Genomic DNA, 17,931 nt, shown 5'->3' on the forward strand with positions numbered 1-17,931 from the left:
GCTCCGGGATTTTTATATCTTTAGATTTGTGTTGCTAGAAATTTTAGTTTTCTGTATGCTATAGTAGTAACATGTGCATTATTATAAGTCAATGTGTCTTTTTTCTGTATCTTCATGGTCATTGTCTAGGCTGTTTTCAATCTTCGACTCGTTAAATGCCCACACGCCCTTTTTATTTTTTCTTTATACTGCAAATGCAATGAATGTGTTAATGTTTGTGTTCCTTAAAAAATCGAGTTCCCCTGCTGTTCAAATCAAAATATTGAATCATTCGCCAACGGCAAGAGAATATATTCACACTCAGCACTGCAATATAGCTTTCAGCTGTAATCTTAGTGTTCAAGCATTATGTTTGCCAGGGAATTGATATTACCAACTCCGTGCATATCTGTAGGTCTATGTAAATAAAAACGAAAGATACAAAAGGGACAATCAAAAAATCTCAATCGTAGATAAATTAATTATAACATGGCAAAAAAAAACGAAAAGACAAACAACAGGCTACATAACACTAAATAGCAAACTAAAGACTGAACAGCATAAACCCCACTGAACTGAAGATGATTTGATGTGCGCCGGAAGGGTAAACATATCCTGCTCCACATGTTGCAGTTGTCATGCTACTCATGGTATGTACAATTTTAGTGTTGTTTCATTCGGCGATTTCATAATCGAGGGGGACAAAATTATGCAGACATAAGGGATTCAATTTATAAGTGTTTTCTTACTAATAACTATCACAACGAACAATGCGTTTACCAAAAACTGAATGCTTCGTATATAGCAACGATGTATACGAACTGGTAAAAGATCGATAATGGATGTTTTTGGCTGCATCAGATTATGAACTTTATTTGTATAACATTTTTTCGTAAGACACATAACTACTTGTACATTTTTGTATCGTGTAATTTGCAAATGATATAAATATAATGAGACTTTTTCAATAATATAGTTTATGTTGTTTTGTCTAATACTGGTCCCCTGTTGGCGTTCTCTCGATCTCACCAGTACTTTTTGCCATTTGTCGTGGTCCACCTCTCGCCGTTGCTAATCCTTTCCTGACACTATCTCGAGCTGACAACGTCTCGTCTTCTCCGTGCAGAAAGGTTACCAAATCTGAAATGTATTAACACTGTTTTATACTAAATTAGCTGAAAGTTACCACTTCAAGTAATTTGAAAATGTTCTAATATAATTTCTTCGTGTACGACGGTTTTGTAATTTCTGGCAAAAAAGTAATACTTAAGTTTTAACGCACCTGCCTATAGCATACACCTTCGGTGAATACATGTTTGTCTGGTCGTGAAATATTAGTTTCATAAAACTTCTGTCAAAACAAGTTAAGTAGGGATGGAAAATTCCATATTATTCAAAATGTCAATAAAATTACATTTTCGGACATCTAAATGAGAAAAATATATATGAAAACATGGAAAATATCTTAAAAGAAACATTTAGCCATTTGATGCAAAATAGGTGTTTCAATTTGAATTTTTACAATGATTATTTCGGGGGGGGGGGGGGGGGGGGTAAATATTACGATATCGACCACTTCCTATGCGGAAATTATCACAGGGCGGCTTATGGCAAAACAGCAAAATTCAGACAAGCTTTCCAATCGTATACGCTACAGTTCCGTATCATGAGGGTGCATTTTAGACCTCAACTATGGAAATGACACTCGATTAAATTTTAAAATACCCGTTTAATATTATATTTACTTAATTGACATTTTAACATTAACAATGTGGTTGGAGAAGGCAATGCACATCTTTTTCATACCTTTTCCATCTAATATCCCAGTTCCTGATGTATCAATTGCGGAAAGCTCTGTTCGAATAAGATCAGCTTCCGTTTTATTTAAAGGTTCGCTACCAGCGTTTTGCAAAGCATCCATGAGATCGTTGAGTGGAATTTTCAGATTTCTCATATCACGTGATGGATTGTCAGAATATCTTGAGAACAAAACTTCAAGTGACGAAAATAATCTGTTTTCCATTTCATCTTTTGTATTCCACCTATTTTTCATCCATGATTTGAATTCGTAAAGACTTATTCCATCGTCTACAAAGGAATATAAATGTTCAACATATTAGATGAAGATGGCCAGAAAAGAGACACACAAGCAGTGTTGTTTATCCAATAGGTTTTTTGGATTTTTAATTTCGCAAATTTTTTTTTTACCTTTTTTGACAATTGCATGTTGTTGGGTTGTCTAGTCCATTGACTTTAACCCAATAGTCTCTATTCATTTCTGTCAAATTGAGTATCACTACTCAACAGACATTCAGAAAAGAGATCATCGTTTGTAAAAAACAATATTTAACGAACAAAAAAAGGTCGGTTGAATCTTTAATGTCCAGTGCCAAATGTTACAGGATAATTAGGATGATAAAGTGAAAGTTAGATATGAATATGTCCTGCTTTGTGCAGGACAGACACCCTGAATTGTTTTTTAAATGATCTAGCTCTTGATGTACATATCCACATTGCGTCATTTAACCCTAAACGACCCATCATTCGGACTCCGAATAAACCTGTCTTAGGTCCTTGTGTTCCTTAATGCCGGCTGATTGTGAGAAAAGTAGCATTTGCAATTTTTTCTGTTTTTGGTTTTAGTCGTTCGTGATTGAACTATGACACACGACTTTCTTCACTCGACGCGAACGCAACTATATATAGAGGAAAACAAAAAGAGCAACTATGAATGTTGTCGCCATGCAGTTGAAACAGCGACTTCAATCATACTACCATATAATTATTATTGTGAATTTTGTATAACACGAATTAAAATACCTATATAAAGGTCGAATGATAAGATTTAGAAGAAGGTGTAGAAACTCTTATAATTTTAATTGTCCCTGCCAAAAGATCAAACTGACGTATATAATTTGAATATGCATGACATATTGTTATAATTAAACAGGGATATAAACGTTTGAATGGTTTAACACTAGTTATTTTGGGGGCATTTGTAGCTTGTTGTACGGTGAGAGCCAAGGCTCCGTGTTGTAGACCGTACATTGACCTATAATGGTTTATTTTTATAAATTGTTATTTGGATGGAGAGTTACATCTCATTGGCACTCACACCACATCTTCCTATATCTATAATTTCTTGAATTTGTACTAGCAATATTCTCTTGGAAAATGTTGGTCTCTTTTCTCCATGATCAAGCAACCCATCTGACTGAGATGTATAACGGCGAAGAGGTATTTGAATGGAAAAATAATTTTAGTACAGTTGACCAGAAACATTATAAAATTGGTGAATGTGTAAGAGAACACAAATCGTCATAAGGAAACAGTCTGTTTTATGTCAGCCTGTCACGGTAAATCAAAATATATTTTTGCGGGGGAAAACACCACTCTCTTTCAAAGATGTTCAGAACAACACACATCTTTAAATCACATTTCCTAGATAATTTAAGTACATACCATTTCCGTCTTTATTGTGTTCGGTGTATATAGATTCGATAAAGGTGTTAGTCGGATCTAGATGTAGCCCTCGTAACACAGAGATGAACCCCTCCTTGGTGAGTAACCCAGAGTCGGGATGACAGTACATGTAAAACAACTGTTCAAGACCTGAATAAAAAATCATACTCATCATTTTTCATCATAAAACACTGCATATTTATTTTGCTAACATGAAGGCTGAAATTGGATAACTAATTTTTCTAATATGTATGCGTCATCTTCAAACTCCTGTCCCAGTGATACTGATTGCGGCTTTCATTTTGTCGTAAAATTATTTTGATAATGAAACAGAATTTTTAACATTAAGATTTTCTAATACAACAGAGAAGAAAAAAATAATATGGAAAACATTCATGACATTCATATTTAGGAAAATATCAAACCAATAATTAATCATATATACTTACGTTCTTTGTGCTCTTCAGGAACGTCGTCCTCCTGTAAAACAGAAATTATGAGCACGTATATAAATAATAAACATAAACTTTTAAACATATGTCACTTTTCAAATGCCTAATAATTGATCGGGAAAAAATAGGGGTTCGTACCTCCGGACCCAGCCTAATGGATCCGCCACGGTATATTCCATTTTGCTCGATTCAGACAGTTGAAGTTATGTTTTGACTGATTTAATGAAGGTCATTTAATTTGACTCAGTATGGTCAATACTTGTGTTCTGTATTCGGTCGACTCAGAGAGCTAGGCGGTTTGACAAGATTCATGAGATCAGTTCCATTGATCTTATGTATAACGAATGTGTTGCTACTATCGCCATTATAATATAGAATTAAGGAACTATGTTATTCTAAAAAAGGAGCCTTTAGGTTGAGAAGGTCAGTTCAATTGAAACAATCATAACGTACATTTGCATCATTAGCTTCAAGCTAGGTTCACACTGCCGATCAGATCAACTCGATGATACCGATTGTCCTTTCCACGACCAAGCTCAACCAAATTCTTGATCGAGCATGTTTACGTCTTCTACCCGACCGCCATCCGACTTTACACGACTTTAACTCGACCATTCACGACTCCTTAATGAATCCATCACGACTTCATCCCGACAACAAAATGAATATTTATTCGATAATTCCGATCAATTCACGATCTTTACACGATCTGTACTCGACTATTTAGACCAAATCAACTATTCACGATCTCAGTCTGATCTCGACCAGACCAGATCGACCAGATCGTATATGGGTCGAAGGTATAATCGGGATTTGGTCGGGTATGCACAATTTTAGTTTAAAAACGTACGAAATTGTTATTCCCCTCCGCTTCGGAGTGGGCATTAAGTGTAACTCTTGTCCGTGCGTACGTCCCAACAATATTAGTTTCCATTCTCTAATTCTATTTTGCCTCAACCAAATTTTATGAAACGCCGTATACACAATGCTTATTACCATAAAACACAGATCAGATGCGAATAATGACCCTTTATATTGTTATTATGCTAGCTGAACACATTCTCAGCTTATTTGGTTATATTCAGTAGAAGGTCCGAGTAAAATCATAGATTTAAAATATCTACATAGAAATAAAGCAGTTGGATTTGTGGGCAAGTTGGTATGAGCTCAGAGAGACAGGTTAATAGTAATGACGAAGATTGAAGATTGCATAGAAGAATGGTGTAGACGGCAATGGGCGCCGAGAAATCTAGGTGAGGCAGTGGCTGACACGATGACCAATGTGTGGTCAGTATGCGAGACTTGCACTAACTCAACAAAGAGGAACCCAATGCTTATAAAAACCTCCTCATAGTGAACACTGATATGTAATGGTAGTTTTATTGCTCTTTGTTTTGGAAATGACATCACAAAATGAGATTTGTCTCTGGATTAGAACTTATGATAGACAGCAATATACATAAACTTTACCACCCCTTGTACTTGCTATCTTACAAATAAAGCGCACCGTTTGTGTCATATATTGTGCATAAGTATGTAATCAGTATTTTTCATAGATTTGATATCCAGTAGTTTAAGGGTTAAATATATTTAACACATGGCATGGGTAAAATCCCTTTGTTCTTACTGTGATATAATCTGGATAATGCACAGCAAAGGTGTGCATTAACTACTTCAGATATATACTGCACAGTTCAAATCTATTTTTACCTTTAGGGGCGGTTCATGGATTTTGAGGGGGCGTTATTCAATAAAATTAAAATAATATCATCGAGTGTAGAGCGACTATAAACAATATTGACAATTTTATGCTAAAAAACGATATCTTGTCTAATCCTAGGGTGAACAACCTAGTCGCCACTATCCCCGAATCAGCCGTCTGACTTGAAATAACAACAAAGTTGAACTTTGTACAAATATCGTAGTTTCAAAATAGGAAAAAAGAAAGGTTTCTTATTCCTTTTTTTTTTTATCTAAGCTGGGACATATTTCATTATATTTTGTGTACCACATAAATCTTAAATCAGTGTTTTAAGTCCGAAAGATAGTTTAAACATTTTTTTTTATAATTTCTGCCAAAAAAGAAATTATCTAAGAATATCCGAATAAAATAAATCTGATTTGGATTAGTTTTAGACTCATTGGAATTTTTAACGACTTTTTGATTAACTATTCCTATAAAGCGACTATTTTTGGATCGAATTTAATGAGGATCAAAAACAGGGGGGGGGGGGGGGGGGGTAGCTGGAGAACCATCAGACTTCATTTAGATGGACGTATCTTAAAAATTAATACAGTAGATAAAAAGAAATTTGGGGGGCTGGGGTAGTAATAGATTTGAAATAGAAAGGTATTTTCTGTTTATTTAACATTTTTTTAGGTAATATAACATCTTTCTCATTTAGAGTATAATTGGAGAAAGAAATTCAAAAGCAATTAATCTAAACTCAATAACCCTTTCAGTTATGATTTTTTTTTTTTTTATCATACACCGATTTGAAAGTACACTATTTGTCAAAGTCTTAATCGCCTCTAATTAAATAAGAATTGGGAATAAATTTAACAGAAACGATAAAAAAAAAAATCTACCATCAAATCGCAATTTTTGAATATGCCAAAATATAAAAAAGTTATCAATTTAAAACTTACCAAAGTCGTATTTCTGACTTTCTTTACCCTACAAGAAAATTTCCTAGGATCCGTGGTTTGCGGAATATCGTCCACATTTCTAAATTTCTAAAACGTTTACGTAAATTTATTGCGTCATGTGTTAAAACAGTTATTGACCAATCAAATCGGTATATGTATTTAATCTGCACAGCACGAGATGACCCAATAACCCGAACTCCTACGTCGTTCGGGTTAAGCTGGGTCACTCGAGCTGTGCAGATTAAATAACATATACCGACTTGCTTGGTCAATAACTATAACTTATTTTCATTTTGCTGTATGACAACAACCTGCATGTATTTGCTAAACAATATTGCAAAAGAGAGCAAAGATGTCACAAATTTCCCAAAAACTTTACCAAAAGTAGAATTTGAATCCCCTGGAGTGATACCTTTTCTGAAACTGTTTACAACTTTACATATATCTATCAAGAGATCAAGAGTGCATTTCTTTCTAACCAAAGTTTGGTATACGTTGTGTGCCGTTTGTTATAGTTTGATAAACTACAGAAGTAGAAACAAATGCATCGTTATGGCAAGCCGTTCTCGTCAAAACTATGTTTAAACACTTTTTTCGAAAAAAATACACACTGAGATTTAAAAACCTAAAATAACACACTGAGAAATCGAAATTACACACTGAGATTTAAAAAAATAAAAAACACACACTGAGAATTCAAAATTACACACTGAGATTTTAAAAAGACACACTGAGATGAAATAAATTGAAAAACACACACTGAGAATTGTTAATTACACACTGAGATTTCAAAAATACACACTGAGATTAATATGCAAATTACTAATGAATATTCATGCGATGAATAATTCAACAGATTAATATCTTGATCTCAAGAACTCTTGTCATAATAATGAAATGCGATTCCGTCAACCAACATTCGTAATAAATTTCAAGACTTAACATCGCTCATATTCATAAGTGTGTTGCCTATAATTCAGATCATTACTACCAGTAATTAAACATGTGTCCCTTTTCAAAAGCCTTCCAACTGTTTCCCTGATTTCGCTAGTTAATCTTTTATATTTTTGTTACGTTTATATGCTATAATAGACACTTGAGTAAAAATTTCACTGTATTCTTTTGCAGATTGTTCCAATGTTTTCTTATAATTTTAATAAAGTTTTTCACCATTTGGTTATATTTTGTAATAAGAGTAAGTGGGTATTTTTCTTGTTCTTGTATTTCTAAAGGTTTTTTTTATTAATAATTTGGAACCAAATCGAAGGACTAACGAGTTCTGTCCCCTTGTTGTTTTAAGCTTGTAATAGATTCAGATTAAGTATGCTAATTAGATATGTGCGCATAAAAAGTGCGCACAAATCTCAGTGTGTAATTTTAAATTCTCAGTGTGTAATTTTAGATTCTCAGTGTGTAATTTCAAATTCTCAGTGTGTGTTTTCAGTTTATTTATTCTCAGTGTGTCTTTTTGAAATCTCAGTGTGTAATTTTCAATTCTCAGTGTGTAATTTGTAATTCTCAGTGTGCATTTTTCATTTTTGTAATCTCAGTGCGTCTTTATGAAATCTCAGTGTGTAATTTTTAATTCTCAGTGTGTAATTTTCAATTCTCAGTGTGTAATTTTCAATTCTCAGTGTGCGTCTTGAAGTTCTTAAATCTCAGTGTGCATTGTTGTAATTCTCAGTGTGTAAATTTTTCGAAAAATGGTTTAAACATAGTTTTGACGAGAACGGCTTGCCATACATCGTTTAATCAGAGTTTGCTGACCATGTTTAAACTGTCAAAAACGCATGCACATTTTGTTGTTATTTGAACTTATTACGCGGGGGAAATAGCCTCCGTAGAAATAGACACAGAGGACATTGCTCCTCTATGCATATTTAATTTTATTGGCAGTTCTTCATCTTTATCAGATGACTGTATGAAGATAGTGATGGTAAAGCCCTTTAAAAAAAAAGGAAAAAAAAGAGATATGTTCTTGCTTGTCATAACTCAAAATATTGTCTAAAATTACTCAAATTTTGTTTCATAACTGGGTGATACTTAAATTTGAGTAATTTTTTACAATGTTTTGAATTATTACAAGCGAGAACACGTTTAGATAATTGATTTAATGTTAAAGTTAGAAAGAAATGCATCGTTTCAACTAACAAACGACGAACGACAAACTGTAGACGCATTTGCAGCGAGTGTATAGTTTGGTTTCGTCTCATTTTTGTGTAAAATTACGTCAAAAAGTACGAATGGGAAAAAAAAATTGACTGCAATGTGACCTATAGTTGTTATTGTGTTTATTTGATGTTCTGTGACGAGCTGTCTCATTGACAATTGTACCACACTAGTATCCTTTTTTTATATACTACTTGTAACCATTTCTGGACAAACGAAAAATACGGACAGACAAAACAGAAACTAGTCCATAAAACGGGAAAAATATAATCCTGATGTTCTTACAAACCAATTTTGAATGATAACTTAGTCATCAGCAGTCTAATAATGAATGTTATTGTAAAATTACTTTCATATTTGAAAAATCCGCCGGTGCCAAAATTGCAAGATTTTTTTCCCTCCTGGAACACCTGAGTTCTTCCCAGGTTTTGTTGTGTTACGTGTTACTAAGTTTTTAGTTTTCTATGTTATGCATGTGGACTGCTGTTTGTCTTCTCGTCGGTTTTCGTTTTTCGCTATGGCTGTGTCGGTTTGTTTTCGACCTTTGAGTTTGATTGGTCCTTTGGTGTCTTTTGTCTCTCTTTTAAAATGTTACCTCTACTTGCAAAAGTTAAGACACGTACTGTACATGGAGGAATTTTTGTACATTTGAAAAAATGTTGCCAATATATTTTTTCGGAAGCAGAGTTATGAGAGTTAATCAGATCTGCACATACTTTTAAAGAATCGTGTAGCAGTCATGTGTTCTCGTGTATGACTGAGTAGAGATCGAAGATTGGTCGAATGTGGTCGCGAAGGGATCGGGTATTGGTCGAATTGGTCTGGGATAAAATAAATATAGAAGTCGCAGTGATCTGGAAGCGATCGGGCATTGGTCGAGTTTATCTGGAAATGATCGGACATTAGTCGAGCAAAGGTCGAAATGATCGAGTACTGATCGGTACATTTTTTGTATTCCGACTAAACTCGATCTCTACACGATCCTTTCTCGATCAATTCGACCGTTACTCGACGAATTCTCGATCTCTTCTCGAGTGAATTGCTTCTCGATCCTTACTCTAATGTTTTTGACATGTCAAAAACTCTCGGGTAGAAAGTCAGATCAATAGAGAGCAAGGTAGACTATCCCGAGCATGGTTGTCGATTTAGTCAGACCAGTCTCCCGATCACGTAATTTGTCTTGATCGGGCTTGATCGAGTTGATCTGATCGGCAGTGTGAACCTAGCTTTAAGATCAAGTGAGTCGTATGAGTAAAAAGTCAATTTGGTCTAATCATAAGACAAATTAACAATTAGTTGGTTTGAAAGGATTAATTTCAATTGCATCAGCAGTATCAAATGAGACCATGCGAGTCAACACAAACAGTTTTACAGCCAAGATTCAACTGAGTTAAACAATAGTGAAAGCTTAATTTGGTTAAGTCAGTAAATTGTTGAAACAATGGAATATTTATACATTGAATTCGGGTGAGGGCTAAGTTAGCCTTTCGGAAACAATTCCGCAGTGTGAACATGACATTTAGTTGCATCTAACAAAATACAATTTAATGTCATGTTCACAAAACAATATGAAAGATAATTTGACAACAAGTTGAAAAGCAGTTTCTTACCATTTTTTGTTGTGTAAGTCCTTAGATACAACGAATCCGTTTCACTAGTGACCCATGCTTATGTCACAAAGACAACAGAAGGAATTTAAACCCTTTTCAGAATTGTGAAATGCATCATCGCTTCCATAGTGCTCAATTACAAACTTAGTATCGGAATACATTGATTAAATCTGTGAAAATGTTTATTAAATATCTAATATTCTCTTACCCTTTCTATGCGTGAGCGTTTGTGGGGTTTGTGAAGAGCAGGTTGTGTGATACGAACGTCACTGATACAAATAAAATCATTAAAAACAAGGAGATGTGATATGATTACCATTGAGACATTTATCCACCAGAGTCCAAATAATGTAAATGGAAGTAATGATATATAGGTCACTGAACGATCTTTAACAATGAGAAAACCCCATACCACATAGTAAGCTACAAAATGTTACTAAATTCATAAAAGACAACATATAGCATGTTTTAACAAACTAACGGAAACAACCATCGAATTATTGTGGCAAAATCCTGACTTTGGATACACAAATACAGAATATGAAGGGTTTAAAATATTCCCCTCTAATCCGGGACTGTAGTGTAAAAGCGCAGCTTTGTTTATACATGTAAAAATTTAGTTAGAATATGCTCTAGAAACCTAGTAAATGTAGTCTAAATTAGTCTGGTCGTCTTCTTTTTAAAACTGGAGCCCTAAAGTTTAAACCTTTAAACTATTTGGAAATATACCCAGAGCAAATAATGCATCAATTGAATGGCGTCTGGCTAATGACCGTATAAGTCTATTTATTAAGTGTACACAAATGAATCCAACTTTTATATATCCAGGTCCTGTCAGCCTTTACCCTTTTCAATTGCACAGCTTTGGGTATAAACTATAAAACAAAGCCAATGCAGTATGAGGAACTTCAGTTTATTGTAGAGTCAAGTATATATAAATGTGTCAATAATTTACATATATCCTCAGTCCGTGTAAAATAATGTATTTATTTATAGATAAAGCTTCTACTATATATGGTTCTCATTTGCACCTAGGGGGAAATAAATGATGAAAAACACTTTTTGTTCTGATGTACATCCAATAGGAATAAGAAACAGGCGATGTAAACGTATTACCCTAAATACCTCTTAGTTTATCAGTCTTTCTGTTCTGACAAATTTGGAACTATATAATATTTGTTTATAGTGTAAATCATGAGAATCGCTTCGGATGGACGAAATATATAAAGTCTTATTTTCGTTTAATGTTTGATTAAACACTCTTCAGGGCATATGTCTATATATTGAAATACGTAATGTGCCTGGTCCACATAACAAAAACTGTTCAAAATACAAACTGTATTTTTATCTTTTTATAAAACATTGGGTATTCATGAGAAAATCTTCATCAAATTGACTGGTACAAAGCTGATCTGATCATCTGGGGAGACTTCCTCGGGAACTAAATATTAAATTTTCAATCTATATTGTATCTTATTAGAATATATTCTGATGACATTCATTTTCTTGTGAAAGTATCCTTTGTTTTGTCTCAAAACTTGGACTCTTTGGAAATATATTTTTAGTTTTCATATGTAAAACATGTTTTAGAATAACGGTATGGATTCGATACTCTAAATAAACATTCTTCAAATAAGATAACTAAAACTATGAGAGAACAAATTATAAAAAAATGGAGCATTTTTATGAAAAACTCATTTTTTTATAATCATGTAATACTAAATAATACAGAAGAAAAAGACAAAAGTTTATTTTAATTTCTTTATGATAAATGAGAATATGGCACTATAGATTTAAATGATATAGATAACATTACATATATATTTACCCCAATATCACCCTTTCAGATAAATAAGATCTATTCTTTTTCAAAACAGTTTGAGGAAGTGAGAACATATCGAAAGTTCGACAAAATGGGACGATGGTCACGAAATTTCCAAAAATGTTTTTGCGTATATGCTAGTTTTAAAATGCGTTTAAACCTTCTAAATGTTCTGAGCTAGTTTACATTTTCGTATTTTTTAACGCCAAAACATTAGTAATCCATTCATTTTTCACTGGAGGTCTACACCGATCAACCCTTGCGTATGTAATGGAACAATAAAAGATAAAAATAAGATTCGTTGTAATTTCGGTCAAGAGTGGTTCCACGAAAGATGCGAAGGTGTCGAGAAAGGCGACCCTGTTGGCTTTTGGACATGTCCCGATTGTCGCAAGATTCCAACACTGATAAAAGCCATGGATAAAAAAACTCGGTTTCGTCTTACAAAACAATACTAACTTGGTCCAGGAATTACAAAATAAAAACGATCAAATACAGATATTACTAAGTGAAAATGATCGATTACGATATCTTATTCAAGAACGTGTCGGAACACATGATGATGAACAGTCCGATGATGATAGCGATTCGAACAAAATACACAGACCCGCAAGCCAAAGGGACTTTATTCCGAGATTTCAATCAGACTCGATTCCAGTTGGATATCGCTCCGATTTGTGTCAGAGGAGGCAAATTTTCGATACAACGGCAAAACTACTAAATCTGCCAGAGGATTCCTATCTTGAAATGATCATCCTGCAAGTAGGAAGTCTTGACAAAGGTTTCCAATTTGAATCGTTCAATGAAGAATATGATGACTGATTATGAAAGCCAAATCCTTATCGGAAAATGTTGTTGTCTTTGGTCTTTGTCCTCGTCTCGATGACAGTTTAGGTAACATTCACATCGTTACATTATATATCATGTGTTTTAATAGAAAGTATGGTCAAAGTATACAGTATTTTTTGTTGAAATAAAGTCCAGATATTGGACTTTCATCAAATGAACATTATGTGTTTACATAGTCGAACAAAATTATCAAACATCACATTAAACAGAACAATTGTCACTGCCTGGAATGAACTAATTGGAAGTTAAAATGGTTTCAACTATTGTATTGTTTTAAACAATAATAATAAGCAGGGACTATTATAATTAGTATGGTTAGTATAATCAGTATAGTTAGTATAATAGTCCGACCAGTCAAATTGGAGAAAGATTTTGTGTATAAATCCCTTTTCCTCAACAAGCAATTTAAAGAGCGAACGTCACTGAAGACACCCACCGATAGCGGCGAACGTCACTGAAGACACCCACCGATAGGCGAACGTCATTGAAGACATTGTTGTTACACCTGGTGTGAAAGCGGACGTCACTGAAGACACATTAAAAATTAAGCAAAGGCTAGGCATAGAAATTAACAAAAATTATATATATATATTATCTATAAATCTTCTAGACATTTTGTCATAATGGAAAACAATTACAATAAAAATTTCATTTAATCAAAATTGTATTAATAAGATTATATTTGTAATCGTTCCTTTTTGCTTTTTAAAATGACGTAACACATTTATTTGCTACTCTTAAGTACATGTTGACAAATATCAATGTTATCGATTTTTATTTGAACAGGAGTAGTTTCCCTTTCTTTTGCCTTCATCGATTTCGTCGACAGAAACCTATTTTGACCAATCAGATCACACGACTCTCTCATTTTCTGAATGTTCGCCATATTGTTGGATTTCTTTACCACACCCTGGGATTTTAATAGCGAGTTAGTGGACTCAATTAGGGTCGAAGTTGACCCTTGTTGATCTCCATTATCTCAAAACAATAAGTAAATGGAATTGGAAAACATCGTTGCAAATACTGTGTATTTAAAAGCACGCGAGGGTAAAGTATCGACACAACTGTCATTTCTCTCTGTCATAATATTCATTCAATTTATATTTTTAAGTCTACTACATTTTATCGGTATTGTGTAGCACTATTATCATTCAAAACAAAAGAAATTCATTGTTTTCTCAAACGCTTATATCATTTGCATATACATTTTCCATAATTTTTTATGTTTTCATATGTGTGTATGGTGTATATTAAGTTATTCGGAATAGCTTTTCGGAATACACATTTGTATGCAGACGTCAATTTGGTTGACCAATATTAAAAATTGTAAATGAAAAGGGAGCTTCGAATTATTTTCTTTTTATTTATTTATTAAATGGAATGGAAACATGAAAACCCTCTATTGCTAATTTCATAATAAATGCATGCATAATGATTAATACATAATTGTGACTATATGTATACAAAAGATGAGAAAGACCTCAAACCTTTGTCTGGTCAAGATGTTAGGCTCTGCTTGCAAACTAGCAAGGTATCGAGTTTATTGTCCTATGATAACAGGATTTATTCTAAATAGTGAAAAAAAATAACTTGTTTGGGAGTTTACAAAATCTTTGATCAAGATTATGTACACATACATGTAGATGCTTCAAAACTATGTGCACGTGTAACTCCAGAATTCAAATGTGGAAAAATATTCATTGAGTGATCGAAAAACTGATTAATTCACGAATGTGATAAGTGACCGAGTCAATTATCTCTGTCGTTCAAGCATGAGTTGAAAAATATTTTTCGAAATTTGAATTCTTGACATACAATATGTACAAGATATAGATTATAGTCTATTTTATTACATTAACAGTCACAAAATGTCAATTTAAGTACATGTAAATTGATTAGAAATTGCAAGGGACTACATCTTTTTCTAACAGTTCCTTGGTTTGTTTTGATACAACCTCATTGAGAAGGTTTTGACAGTACCCATTGTGAAGTCAAGAAAAGTGAAATTATCTATATTTATGTGATTAGGGAATCCTGTTAATTCATCACAACTATTAATGCAATAGTTTTGAATATTGAAAATTTCAAATTTACTGATAATATGAACACGTTCAGCATTGAATAATAACAGGCTAGCATGCATGCTGAAATATCGAATGGGACAAAAGCACATAGAAAAAAAAATAACATCTTAAATGTCATAGTAAAATTCATTCATTCAAACATACTGCATCTACAAAATCTATAGCATGTATGTGTACTGTTCAACATTTTTATAAATAAAAAAAAAATCTTGATTCTGTTATTAATTTACATATAAATGCATTTATACACATTGCTTAACATGGTGAAGGTGGTAACTATACACATACACGTATATACATCTTATTCTGAATACATGTAATTCATTCAGCTGTTTGAGAAAAATTCAAGAATTACATGTATATTTATTCACCTACATGTAAATGTACATGTATGATGTACAATGCCAGTAAGCCCATTGTTTTAGAGCTTATAATATTTATTGTATAATATAAATGTCAGATTGTAACCATTTGAGATTATACATGTATATACTCCCATTTGGCTACATGTACATTTTGTAGAAAAAGCATGCCAAAAATTGAAATTTGTATTTGTTACTCTTCTGTAACTGTATAAAAGGAGATAGTAACAATTATATTTAAGCTGATTTGAACTGATGTTTACAAGATAACAGAAATCATTTAAATGTACAATGTATCAGCAACATTAATTATATTTTATTAAAATTAAAGAAGAAAAGTAAAAAATGTAATGCATATCAAATGGCTCCTTCAGAAACTGTCACACAAAGACGTAAAAAAGAGATTAAATGTGAACAAATGAATTTTAAATGATTGTATATCTATGATAGACATACAATTGAAATTTAGTGATGGCAAAGAGCGCCTCATTGACCACAGAATATTTGAAAATAAGTAGAATGGGAAAAGAGGGTTTATACATTAGGGTGAAATGGTTTGAATAATCTGAAAATCATGGATGCAAGTTTTCATAATGACATGTTAAAGCTGAGGATTACATTAAGATATAAACAATGCATATTTGTTTGTGTTTATGTATATAAATATATTACAGTTATTGTTAGTAACATGCATCTTATGTATTCATCTTAACAAATGTAACACTTAAATGCATTTATGTATATGTACGTACATATACATGTTCATTTATGAGATACATTGTATACATGTATGTTTTGATTAAAAAAGAAATGGCAAAATCTTTATAATTACAAGCAAGTAAAATACTTTAGTGACCACTTTCAATTTTGATAAACATTGTTTCAACTTTATCTTAATGACCTGCAAAACATGATTTGTACATGTACATATGTAAAATGTAGTTATTTCAGCATATCCAAGGTTATAAAAGTATTAAAATATTTATTATATTTATTGCAGGGGGAGGAGGAAAAAGAAAAGGAAAGAGTAAAAAATGGAAACAGATACTGAAATTCCCACACATTTCAAAATGCTTACACAAAAAAGATGACATACGTAAGTAAAACTCTAAACTGCTTTGTTAAAATTCAGTTTTCATGTCAAAAATAAAATCTTACAGTAATTACATACATGTACATTTGTTGATTGCAGAGCATAAACAATGTACATTTACAAAATAGGATGGTTGGGGAAATTTGGGCTGCACTCTCTCTCCACAAGTCATCCGATTTAACGTTTCCATTAACATCCCACTTTGGAAAGGGTTATACCGTCAATTGGAAGAGACAAAGCATGGCCATATTTCTATTACCCAGTCACCCTTTGGGGGTATTGATAAAGAACATGGTTACAGGTACAAATGTATGTTGAATGACAATTTATTAGACGTAGGAACAAAACTTTAATTGTAATCTGGTGAGCAATTGAGATTTCAATTAATTTCATATCAATGCAAGCCCTACTAGATTTGAAAGATACCCAAGAAATATTTTGGTACAACTATGTAGTTCTGCATTATACATGTACCCAACATGTACACCATTCAATACATACAGGCCTACATGTAGCTATAGGGTTAATAAAAATTGTTTCCTGGTACGATGTATATCAAGATTTTATTTTCACAAGACTCTTGTAAGAGGTCCTTTTCATTCAAATGAGACAAAGGGGGAATTGAAGACCTAAACATTCAAATAATATTCTAGTCCCAACGTTAATGTTGTTTGTTTGGGCAAATCACATTTGGAACGGACAGGAAGTGGCAATTCTATGGAGGAAACAACTTTGGTCTGTGGTAAAAAGCTTGAGTCCTGTAAGTAAATGAATAAATTCATGCTGTTCCATAACTAAAAAATGTTTCAAAACAAAGAATTTTAAGTAAATTAAAAATCATGGGTATCAGCAGCCAAATATGGTTGTAATTGATGAAAGGCTGGGACTGGCAAGTTATTGTCAATCTATTTATGTTGGTTTTAATTTGAATTTCTCATAATAATGAATAGTTCACCTCTAACTTCAAGCAAAGTGGAAAGGGATTAATATAAGTTGCAAAACTTGTTTCCCAATCCACTATAAATAAATATGTTTAAACTAACTTCAAGTCTTTCTAATAAATGTTTTCAGATATATCCTATGAGTTTTTAGTGGAGCAGCAACCAATAGGGAACCAGTTATTTAGACTTTACTGTAGCACAAGGCCAGAGCTTGCCAAAGCCATCAAATTCCTTGACCAAGTGGTAAATATCTTTCTTTTATGATCACGACCAAAATTTCTACGGATGTACATGTAAGTGTTTTTTAAAGAGAAATCGGTGCTCTGCTCTGTCTGGTTTTTTTTCCAATGCTACATGTACTTCATTTTTGATTTTAGGGAAACAGGCTGACCTCAAAATTGAACCTGTATTATAATTCTGTGATTTGACATACTTAAATACACATGGTTTCTGATTACC

The 17,931-nt window shown here is 32.9% G+C and overlaps 2 protein-coding genes across 5 annotated transcripts in view; one reads left to right on the forward strand and one right to left on the reverse strand.

The window, feature by feature from the left end:
* Positions 1 to 749: 749 nt before the first annotated feature.
* LOC139520107 (uncharacterized) lies at positions 750 to 10,411 on the reverse strand. The gene is made up of 5 exons (XM_071312548.1): positions 10,322 to 10,411; positions 3,891 to 3,921; positions 3,442 to 3,591; positions 1,786 to 2,067; positions 750 to 1,119 (listed from the first exon to the last, which is right to left on the reverse strand). Exons 1-5 carry the CDS (start codon positions 10,322 to 10,324, stop codon positions 971 to 973), a joined length of 615 nt encoding a protein of 204 aa, XP_071168649.1. The 5' UTR covers positions 10,325 to 10,411; the 3' UTR covers positions 750 to 970.
* Positions 10,412 to 13,807: 3,396 nt separating this feature from the next.
* LOC139520108 (G protein-coupled receptor kinase 5-like) overlaps positions 13,808 to 17,931 on the forward strand; it is a 42,296-nt gene continuing 38,172 nt past the window's right edge. Inside the window, exons 1-3 of one of the 4 annotated variants that reach the window (XM_071312551.1) lie at positions 13,808 to 14,039; positions 16,439 to 16,534; positions 17,603 to 17,715. In XM_071312551.1, the coding sequence (XP_071168652.1) occupies positions 13,988 to 14,039; positions 16,439 to 16,534; positions 17,603 to 17,715 (261 nt within the window). In that variant the 5' untranslated portion in view covers positions 13,808 to 13,987. The remainder of the gene's footprint in view (positions 14,040 to 16,438; positions 16,535 to 17,602; positions 17,716 to 17,931) is intronic. The other 3 variants (XM_071312550.1, XM_071312552.1, XM_071312549.1) reach the window with 3 other exon arrangements.

This window comes from Mytilus edulis, chromosome 4 (assembly GCF_963676685.1).
Source record: "Mytilus edulis chromosome 4, xbMytEdul2.2, whole genome shotgun sequence".
Taxonomy (NCBI): domain Eukaryota; kingdom Metazoa; phylum Mollusca; class Bivalvia; order Mytilida; family Mytilidae; genus Mytilus; species Mytilus edulis.